Source organism: Mytilus edulis, chromosome 13 (assembly GCF_963676685.1).
Source record: "Mytilus edulis chromosome 13, xbMytEdul2.2, whole genome shotgun sequence".
Classification (NCBI taxonomy): domain Eukaryota; kingdom Metazoa; phylum Mollusca; class Bivalvia; order Mytilida; family Mytilidae; genus Mytilus; species Mytilus edulis.
The window spans coordinates 35073239-35085395 of NC_092356.1; the positions used below are offsets into that span (position 1 = coordinate 35073239).

The window sequence follows — 12157 nt, forward strand, 5'->3', positions numbered from 1 at the left end:
TGGCCCATGCTGGTATTGCAGATAGAGAAATTATGAAAATAACAGGTCATAAATGTGAAGCAAGTCTTTCTTCATACCATGAAGATTCATCAGACAAACAGAAGAGAAAATATTCAGCTCTATTACAAGGTGTTGATGAAACACCTTCTTCTTCAACAGATACTGTTAAGATATCTCAATCAGTTGATGGATCTACAAATATATATCCTTCAACAAGCATAGGCGTTCGTTCAACATCAGCAGTTGCGTGTATGGAACAACCATGTGGACCTTCCAAAGTCCCCCTGTCGGCCTCTCAGTCACATTCCTACCACTTGAACATGCTTCAAAACAATGTTAACAACTTACCTCCGCTATACAGCAAACAGTTTGAGATCAACAACTCCACCGTTCAGATTTACAACTACCAATTGCCACATTCTGCACCTCAGTAAATCTGTCATTAACTGTATGATCATTTTGCCGCTTCGAACTTCAACTGACATCGACATTTTGTGTGTGCAGATTGATTTCACAGCTGACAGCACAGACTAGTTATTTGATGATTAAATTTTCCAAAATGATTGTAAAGCGATGTAAAATACCTATTTTGAACAATTCATTCACTTTCACGCAGATTCTTTCATTTTTTAAACTTTCTTACCTCGCACTATGTTTTAGCGGAAGGTATTTATGTGTACACAGAATATAGGTCATTGAAACAATTTATTGATTAATTTTGGCAATATAGTGTGTCGGTTGGGAGAATTTCATTAGAATAGGAATAACTGTACGGTATTTGAAGAGTTGCCACCGTCAATTGTGGATTTGACGGTCGCAAATATCCGTTTTACTGTCTCCGCTCCGCGTCGCCAGTAAAACTGCATTTGCGACCGTCAAATCCACATTTGGACCGTCAAATCCACATTTGACGGTGGCAACTCTTCAAATACAGTACAGTTATTCCTTAAATGTGCTTTCGCAAATTTTTGGTTCTTCCCTCGCCGGGATTCGAACCCATGCTACTGTGATATCGTGACACCAAATCGCCTGCACTGCAGCCGTCCCGCTAGACCACACGACCACCTGGGCTCTCAAAAAAAGAGCTTTCGCTGGCCATGTGTTACCTTTCCACGTCAGTTGTAATCTAGTGGCGTACTACAGTCATGATATATAAGGCATGAAGATGTTATTGTTACAGATCAGCTAAATTATCTATAGTAAAGGATCCTACAAATTAATGTAAGATACAGTCACAGAAAATAATTATATTCATAAGTACGTCTGAGTCAGTGACAACCCTAAAACAGATGTATCCATCGGATCGCCATCAATGATGGTGATACATGGCTGTGTACATAATGTATATACAACTCGTCTAAACATATATATCTTAAAGTTTAAGTTATATTATTTACCTTTAATCGAATTATAGGAATTTTTGATTTTGCTGTATATTTCATCATTTCCGTTGTCATTCCACCATTTCGCAAGGATATGACGACTGGCAATACAGCTTCTCCACTGACGTCTATTTATTAGAAATATGTAGGTTTGAGGTTAAGTACATACTGTATATAAGAAAAGGACAAACTAGCAAATAATAACTGAAACAATAAATACTATGTAATGTAAGTTTGTGAAATCTGTAATATCTAGATTCCAAGTGTTTGAAAAATGTGAAAACTGTATTAACTAAATTGTTAATCTTTATAGTTATGTAAAGTGTATTTAAAGTAAGTCAAGTTTACTATAATCGTATCTAAATTTACAGGTTCGGTAATCAACATCAACATCCAAATTGAAATATGCTATCCTTTTTGTAATAAGCCGTACCTCTTATGCCCTAAATCTAGAAAAAAAACTTGAACTTTAAGTAAACGCAAATCGGTTTAAACAGTTGAAAAGCTATTTGACAAATAGGAATTATTTGTTGACCGAATTATTAGTTTTGCCTCTATCACTTTGCAGAGAGATACTACAACATATTTACCAAAACAAGTCTATATTTATAAGTTTTGATTTACCCATCATATGAGTTGCAGACTACACATTGATATGCGTAGGGACCAACAACACCTGGCTATGTAAGTGTACTTATACCATTGAACAAGTCGTAGGAATATTTCTGTTATGCTTTGTTTTGTTAAATGAACGATAATGTTTTACTTATATGCACATGATGTAGTTCTAATGAACTTCATTTTTTACATAAATAAGGCCGTTAGTTTTCTCGCTTCAATTGTTTTACATTGTCTTATCGGGGCCTTTTATAGCTGACTATATGCGGTATGGGCTTTGCTCATTGTTGAAGGCCGTAAAGTGACCTATAATTGTTAATGTTTGTGTCATTTTGGTCTTTTGTGGATAGTTGTCTCATTGGCAATCATACCACATCTTCTTTTTTATATTTAATCAACTGAAAAGAAATATTACTTACATTTTGCCATTCGTAGGAAGTAATGAATCTCGTCTTCTCCATTTTCTTCATCCATGTCACCCCTCTCGAATTTACGGAAGCCTTTCTCTACAAGTTCCTGAAACAGCGAGTTAGCCATTGTACAATCAATAAAGTTATTTATGATGAAGTCAAACTGAGTATTGAGAGCTAACAAAATATGTTTAAATTTGGTAATGATAACAAATCTAAACGATTATAACTCCTGGTAAAAAAAAATAGACTTAAACAGTAATGTTGACCTTAACCGACTGAAATATCGTTTTTAATTGATGTTCTATCTTTATTAGGTTTACCAGTGAATTAAGGTATGTTAAGTATGTTAAGTATATGTCGAGTTTGCTCAGTAGATGTCACTTGTTCGGTACAACAACATACTGAATCTTTGAACATGAGAAGAAAAGAATCACTGGAATGACTGCAAGACATTATATGAAATAACTTTAAATCTTAAAAATACTTCACCTTTACTTGATTTCATGCTTTCCAGATGTTTTCTAGAACCAAACGCATGACCGGTTAATATTTTTTTATTCATTTGAAGTTCTTTTGATTTTTTTGTAATCATATCAACACTCAATTAGCAAGTTGGTTCGGATTGGACTTTTGTGTACCCGAGATATGAAGAGAAGGTCAACTGAAGAGCGCGTGGATTTATGGTACAGTCAGTAGATGATATAGACTTCCCACAAAAACGTGTATGGCGTAAGGCATATGGTGCAATGTTAGAAGGTGTGTGGGGAATGGTGTTATAGTGTATGAGGTCATATACTAGAATATTGTTTTCATTTACTCATGATTATATACAGTGTGTATATCTATAATATAATGTTTAAGATCTTTTAAAACATATTCATGAGAAATATTCTAAGAGACTTCCTAATTTTCTTAACTTTGGTGTGAACTGACGGTGGATATGGATACCATAAACAAACTCCGTTGAAAGTTGGTTATGACACTTTTTGACCTTCAATTCTAAAACATAACAGTAAAGTACTAATATCACACATAACTACTTTGAACAGGCATATTAAAAAAAGTTAATTTAGAAAATGTTTTTATTGTCAGCTTTGATAGAATGAATACTACCATTTTCCAAAAAAATTAACATAATTCTAATGTTTAAATACAAATATAATTAAAAAGATTAAAAGCAGATCTTGCAAATGAAATTCAAATACCTTAACAGTATCCTTCTCTGTCTTATAGTGTATGAAGACAGCATGACTGGAACCGCTGTGGAACAGAACTTTTTGTCCTACAACGTGACATGGAAGTTTGGTCTTCTCTGTAAAGTCATAAACACCATATTTGTTACATATATGTATGTTTACTAGAATGCATAAAAAATATTGACGTATTTGATAGAAACATCTTGACTCCTTGGTTAAATATGTGCTTCTTTTGTAGTCGACATTGTATAGACAACGTTTCATCTATTTGTTTGAAAGAAAGCTGTCAGTATCATTCAACTTCAAGTCCAATTTAAAAAAAAAAGTAAGTCCTTTTTAATGTGACGTTTATGAGACTTGAATAGATGGTTGAAATCTCCACCATTACGGAAACACCGATGCTAAACAATTTTATTTTTATTTTCAACTTTCAGTTTCTTTGTTGCAATATTACACTATTATATTCTTAACGAGAGTTTATCGGTTCAAATGATAATTGTGTTTGTTATTCCTTTATAGTATCGAAAGTTGCATTTGTTGATCCGTTATATTTGCTAGATGCCTTACACCTTATATTATTTCTATGTCTTGTTTTCTGCAAAAAAAAAAAGTGTCGGTCATGTGTTTTTTTTTCTTTTAGTTTTGGTAAATTGTTAAATGTTTCTTCAAAACGTGTCACTAGAAAGTGCATCATTTGTATACAGAAATTATTTAAATATTGATGTCACACATATACATATACAGGGAGAATGTTTGGATCCATGCAAACGTGTAATCCCGCTGCAAATGTTTGCACCTGTCCTATGTCAGTAATCTGATGTACAGTAGATGTCGTTTCTTTATGTAATATTTACGTGTTTCTCGTTTCTCGTTTTTTTTATATAGATTAGACCGTTGGTTTTCCCGTTTGAATGGTTTTACACTACTAATTTTGGGGCCCTTTATAGCTTTTGTTCGGTGTGAGCCAAGGCTCCGTGTGGAAGGCCGTGCATTGACCTATAATGGTTTACCTTTTTTAAATTGTTATTTGGAAGGACAGTTGTCTCATTGGCACTCACACCACATCTTCCCATATCTATAAGCTAATAAATCTGTATCATTGCTAATGTTAAAACAATAGATATGGTACTAACTTGCAAAATCAAGTACTTCTTCCATAAGAACCAGGTCCAACTTGTCATTTTTATCGCCTTTTGATTCTTTTTTGTCTACCTCTGTATGATTTGCAAATATCAGATACAAGCTTGGTTTATATATGTCTTTCTCGTGTTTCTGGACTTGCTGGATAGTACGCCATATATCAACCTGAATCTATACGCATATATAAAATTAAAAATAACAACAGCAAGTATCTTGTCTTAGGGAGGGATAAATCATACTTTGTAAAGAACCATTCTGATTCAAACAAAAAATTCTCTGAAACCGATATTATCAAGATGCTTGATTTCTTGATTGACAACATATTTGTTACGTTCGGAGGACGTGTTTTTCAACAGACTGTCGGCATCCCAATGGGAACAAACTGTGCCCCTCTACTTGCTGACTTGTTTCTTTATTATTATGAGGCTGACTTCATGCAGGAACTTCTTAGGAAGAAAGATAAGAAGTTAGCAATATCCTTTAACTCTACTTTCCGCTATATAGATGACGTTCTTTCACTAAACAATTCAAAATTTGGTGACTATGTGGATCGCATCTATCCCATCGAATTGGAGATAAAGGATACTACAGATACAGTTAAGTCGGCTTCATATCTTGACTTACATCTAGAAATTGACAATGAGGGTCGGTTGAAGACAAAACTTTACGACAAAAGAGATGATTTCAGCTTTCCAATTGTGAACTTTCCATTTCTAAGTAGCAACATTCCAGCAGCACCTGCATACGGGGTATATATCTCCCAATTGATACTATATTCCCGTGCTTGCATTTCCTATCATGATTTTCTTGATAGAGGGTTACTGCTCACAAGGAAGCTATTAAACCAAGAGTTCCAAATGGTGAAGTTGAAACCATCCCTTCGTAAATTTTACGGACGCCATCACGAGTTGGTTGACCGTTATGGAATAACCGTTTCACAAATGATATCGGATATGTTCCTTACGTCGTAACTACAATCCCCTTCCCTTTCATGAATTTGACCTACCGAATTAGACTATTTACCGGATTTGTAATCACATAAGCAACACGACGGGTGCCGCATGTGGAGCAGGATCTGCTTACCCTTCCGGAGCACCTGAGATCACCCCTAGTTTTTGGTGGGGTTCGTGTTGTTTATTATTTAGTTTTCTATGTTGTGTCATGTGTACTATTGTTTTTCTGTTTGTCTTTTTCATTTTTAGCAATGGCGTTGTCAGTTTGTTTTAGATTTACGAGTTTGACTGTCCCTTTGGTGTCTTTCGTCCCTCTTTTATAATATGCTTTCCAAAGCCTTTACACAATACCATATGATGGCGTTATACTAAAACCCGCACAGGAGGGATTGTGCTTTATTTTCATATGATTAAGACATACTCCTTTAATCAGTTAAGTTGAGGTCAGTCACTGCTAGTAGTTTTTTTATTATTAATCTATGTATTATTGTTATTTTGCTTAGTTTCTATCATGACCTTTTACATCGGACCCCGACATTATTTTTTTTTAGCTTGCGACTTTATAACGGGAAAAGTGATTCGGCATTCCGTTGCTGTCGTCAGCGGTGGCAGCAGGCTACATACATAATTGCCTTGCTCTTTTGAAATGTTAACAACTTTCTGAAACTAATCTGGATGTTAACCAAACTTGGATAGAATCTTGTTGATGATGATCATAAAATAGTATCTTCATGATTCAAAAGTAATTGTTGTATAGAAAAATCCGATTATCCGTTTTATACTTGTAAATGGATTTTTTTTCTGCCAGAAAACATAACATTCACTCTGTGGGTAAAGTTTTTAAAATGTGAATTTCTTTCTGAAAATATTGTGTATTTCTTCCAAACATGGACAGAAATTAAGCTTGTTGATGATCAAAACATATCATCTAGATGGAGATTTTGTAAACAAACACATGTACAACTTTTCATCCGTATAAACTAATAAATGGACTAAGTTTTTCATGTTTTTCTTGTAGTTAACATTCATTCTATGGTTAAAGGTTTTTTTTTAAGGATTAATAACTTTTTTAAGATAATCTCTATTTCTATCAAACTTGAACAGAAACTTGTTCATGATCGTAGCTTAATATCTAGGAGGAAATTTTGTACAGAAATCTGTTTTCTGTTCTTTATTTCATGTACGTTTAATGTTTTTTCTTCTCTACCAGTAAACATTACATACATTCTGCATTTACAGTTTTTAAAACAATTATTACATTCATAAAACATCCTTTATGTTTACTAAATTTAGGCAAAAGCTTCTTACAATCAATCGATAGTATCCATCAGAACTTTTTTAATAATGGTTTACCACTTTTGTTGTGCCTGCGACTTATATCAAAAGTAATATCACGAAACCCTTACGAACTAACGAACTATGTATACATATATAAAGAGAGAAGGACCGAAAACTCTGAGATTCATCACAATTTAGACAATATATGAAACATATTGTTACAGCAAATTTTTGTTAGGAAACGCCGTCTAAATAAAGAGAGGGAAAGGTTATATAGTCGTTTGTGTTTTCTCTTATTTTTTAGATAAGACGTGGCACGGTACTTGTCTATCCCAAATTCATATTATTTGGTTTTGATGTTATATTTGTTATTCTCGTGGTGTTTTGTCTGTTGCTTGGTCCGTTTCTGTGTGCTGTTGCGTTTCGGTGTTGTGTCGTTGTTCTCCTCTTATATTTAATGCGTTTCCCTCGGTTTAAGTTTGTTACTCCGATTTTGTTTTTTGTCCATGGATTTATGATTTTTGAACAGCGGTATACTACTGTTGCCTTTATTTATATAGAATAGTTTTATCCCCTTGATAAACTTGCAGACTGGGGGTAATTGTAATTGTAATCGTTAATCAGCTGTAATTGATTACAAGTTTTCAAGTAATCAGTGTAATCATTAATCAGCCAAAAATCTGATTATATGTAATTTAGTTTAATCAATTACTTTTCAAAATAACCTGTAATCATGATTACTTTTTGATTACATTCTGATTACAATGAAAGAAATCTAAAAAAGTGTTGGTCATTTAAATGAACCTCTTTGTTATTCATATTTGATAATTTTTTAACATGTTAAAATGGTTTGGTTACTTTAAGCAAGTCTACTTCAGTAAAAAAAAATGTTATAGTATTGAAAAGTCATCATTAGCCTAAGCAGAGGCATATAATACAGTTATATACCTTTTATCTTAGTAAAAGATATTGTACATACATGTATATTCATTGTTTTATAATGATCTTCATATTAATATTTGATTATAACTTATATTTTCAAGTCACACTTTTCTTTTGTTAATTTTTGTGATGATCGCTGCTCAGTTTCAAAACAAATAACTTTTCATAAAACTGGTATATATTGATAGGAGATTAATTGAGGAATAAAAAAAGCAAAAAAAATATAGGGGTCGATGTGTTCGTTTTCGAGATATAAGCCATTGGAAAGTTGGCGGGAAAATGATCTCTCTTGACTTTTCATAGCTTTATCATTGACCAGTCAAAGTTCTAAAATACTATGAAAAAATTAAATAAGCTTCACTGAAGAGACATGTATTGTCGAAATGCGGATCTGGTGCAAGAAAAATTGGTACCGTGAATTTTATTAAAAGACTTTTACAAATGGCTTATAATTATACATGAAAAAGATTTATAAAAAGAAAAATTAGGGTTCATTGGCAATTTTTTTTAAGCCATTCAAATGGATAAAACCAGAGGATTCCGAAAATCTGACAAAAATTCCAAAACATGACAAGCAGACATCCTTAAGGTTTGTTTTTATTGCAATTATCAATTGATTATAGCTGAAGGGAAATATATATGATATGAGACATGAAAATGTATCTAATTCGCACAAACTAAATTAAAAGTTGGACAAATATGTTGTTTAAATTTTTTTTAAATGTATTTGGACTGGACATGTAAAATGCAATGATTTTTAGTACTTACATATTGTTACAATTTGTAACAATTTGATTAAAAATTTTTATTAAAATTTAACATAGTTTTGACTAGTAACTTTTGTTCTTCCATATTTAAACTTCCATAAACTGCACCTTGGAATACATATAGATTATGAAAGAGATCAGAAGACAAACAAAAAAACTCTTGATTATGATATTTCTTTATCAAATTTAATTCAAAATAATTCAGAGATCATTGGTGAGAAAGTGTAATGTAGATATGTAGTGTTTGGTGTTTATTTAAATAAATGAAGTTTACTTTGAAGCTATTATTTTATAATTGAACCAAATAAAATACTTTCTCAAAAATGCTATAGTTATATTGAGTGTTTATTCATTCACATCATTCAAAATGTTTTGTTTTTAAATTCATTGTAATCAGATTTAATCATGATTACTTTGCCAATGTAATCATTAATTTAATCAGATACTTTCAGAAATGATGTAATCATTAATTTAATTTTAATCGTACAAATGACAAAGTAATTGTAATTCAATCAATTACATTGAAAGTAATCGGACCCATCTCTGTAAACTTGATAATAAAATATATTCTAGTCAAGCAGAGAATAAAATATTCTGAATCCAGAGATTCCTCATACCTTATAGTTATAAATTTTGAATAAAATAATTTGACTGATTGTGTCCAAAAACTAAAAAAAATATATGAATAAAAAAATAAAATTTCTGACTCAGAAAAATCCCATATCCCCATGTAACCATCACTTTTTATTTTTAGATAAAGTTTATCATAATTTTGAAATATCTCTTATCCATATGTGAAAAAAATACCTATTTGATCATAATACTCGTATGGTCCGGCCCGTAAACGACCAAATGGGTATATACTCATATAGTCGGATCATACGCGTACGAGTGAGTAACATATAATGTCACAATTGAATAACGCCATATTGCATCTTCACCGCCGCTAACGATGGTGGAACCCATAGATTTGAACACCATTCAAGATGAAGTTATTTTCCTGACAAAAATTTGCCGTTAGTTTAAAGGGAGATGTGACCTACAATTCCGAAGAATGGCAATATGTGCTGTACAGGTCAATGCCCGCGATGAATAAGGGCACCGCTATTTTCAGTATCGCATACTAGTATTTTAAAAACGAGTTTTAGTAGTAGTCTACGGTCTTCGGCTGGGAAAGTTTATAAGTGAAAGATCAAATTACCGGATACAAATTTGATTAAAATCCACATCAAATAACTGTTGTTGTTTTTGTTTTTATTTTTTTATAAAAAGCGGTCTTCTTGTTTGTTAAAGGACTTATTATATTAGTCGGTTTGATGAATAGGTTAAACAGATACCATGCACAGATTAAAAATGTTCATTTATTACAGAGCACATCATTTCTTGGCATCTTTTTTAAGGTTTATGAATTGATAATTTATGTTTTTTTTGGTTGACCATTTTGGAATATTTATTTCACAAATGTTAATAGACATGTTCCCGTTCTTTACTCCACTTGGTTGTCTTCTTAAGATAACCAATCACAGACGCTCAAATTCGGCAGACAGAAAAAAAGACTCCGACAAACACTCCAAGAAGTCAAAGTCGGTCACTGTCGATAAAGGCAGAAGTAGTACGCAATGCTCAAAAACGTCGAACAGCTAATCCACAACCTGGTAGAGGAAACTACCAACACAATCGCCGTCCACTAAAAATATCAGTAAACCGACCGCGTACTGAAAGGAATAGCGTTCAAAACACCGTCAAAATTACGTTTCAAATAATTGACGCCAGAATAAAGAAAAACGCATTCATTTGTTAGTGTTGGGCCAAAAAACTCCCGAGAGGGAGAAAAATCCAGAAGAAAACTGTCTAAAACACGTCTAAAAGTCGATCCAAAAAATTATCCAGTAGAGTATTTAATGACAATGTACAGAAATTGCTTAAAAGGGGTTTTAAAATTTACGCCAACACACTCTGTGGATCATGAAGAGCTTAAAGTAGACATGTTGAAATTTTGTCGTATATTGAGACTGACTTTCGCTGATAACGAAAGTGAGTAGGACGATTCGTTAGTAAGAAACAAATCCACCTTTCTTCAAAATAGTGGAAGAAACAATTCTAAAAAAAATTCTAAAGGAAAACTTTAACGGCCTTCCAAATATTCATAAATCAAAGGAGATCCAATCTGCCGTTAACTCTCAGAAAAATTAATCCATTAAAGTGCAAAACCCTCCGGATCTTAAACTAAGACCCATCATTGCTGGTCCAGCGTGTCCCACCCACAGACTTTGCAACTTCTTAGACATAATTTTGGAACCATAATGTAAATGTGTACCGAGCTATATAAGAGACAATGTAGATTTTCTCTCACACCTGCAAAAAACAGCATCGGTTCACGCTCGTTTAGTAAGATTTGATGTCACCAGCCTTTATGCGAACATTCAAAACGATTCAGGAATAGAGCCAATACAATATTGGGCCGCAAAACATCAAGATGCAATACTAAATCGATTCACTGTTGACTTTATACTCGATTCTGCTAAAATTATTCTGGAAAATAATTCTTTTTATTTCAATGGTAAAAACTATTTGCAACATCGGGGGACAGCAATGAGAACACAATTTGCACCAACCTATGCAACATTGGTCATGGGCTTCCTTGAACAAAGACTTATCAAGAAGTTGAAAATAATTTTGGAGTTGAATTACCAAGAGAATTTAAAGTATCATGGAAACGATTTTTTGATGAATGCCTCATTATCTGGAAGAAATCCAACGAAGAACTCAAATAGTTTTCGGAAATACTAAATAACCTTCCAACCTCCATAAAATGTACGAAGGATGAAAATATCAATCAGTAGCCGTTTCTCGACATTCTTGTTAAAAAAGATAGCACCGAAATTAAAACAGATATTTTTTTATAAAGAGGCTGATAGTCATCAGTATTTAGATTTTAATTCGGGCCACCTATCTCATACCAAAATGAATATCCTCTATTGTTTAGCAAGAAATATATGTACAGTAGTCGAGGATGAACATTTGAAAGAAGACCGTCTGGAGGAACTACAATCATTTTTGATGAAGCAGAACTATCCACAAACTTTAATAGCAAGGGGAATTCAAATGGCAAAACAAATCCCAATCAATCAATTACGCTCCAACCGCGAGGAGCAGAGAAATGAGAACGATATAATACCGTTCGTCATTACACAAAATCACCGTAACTATAAAATTATTCCTTTTGTAAAAGAAAATTTATCTATTCTTGGTCAGGATGAAAAGATACACCAGTTAATAAATACAGAAACACTTCTGTAAAGTCAACTACAACCACAAAACATTAAACGACAATTGACCCGAGCAAGATTCAACCAAAAAGGGACATTTAGTGTATCACAGTGTCGAGATAGTCGTTCTGGAGCATGTCCGTATATCCATGTCGGCAAGGAATTAAATGAACATAATAAATGTACACTCTCATTTCAC

General features: G+C 33.0%; 1 protein-coding gene across 1 annotated transcript in view; it reads right to left on the reverse strand.

Annotated features, from left to right (window-relative positions):
* LOC139501766 (transient receptor potential cation channel subfamily M member 1-like) overlaps positions 1 to 12157 on the reverse strand; it is a 68460-nt gene that overhangs the window by 54015 nt on the left and 2288 nt on the right. Inside the window, exons 3-6 of the mRNA XM_071290908.1 lie at positions 4743 to 4920; positions 3619 to 3725; positions 2420 to 2516; positions 1398 to 1510 (exon numbers count right to left, since the gene is read on the reverse strand). Coding sequence (XP_071147009.1) covers positions 1398 to 1510; positions 2420 to 2516; positions 3619 to 3725; positions 4743 to 4920 — 495 coding nt within the window. The remainder of the gene's footprint in view (positions 1 to 1397; positions 1511 to 2419; positions 2517 to 3618; positions 3726 to 4742; positions 4921 to 12157) is intronic.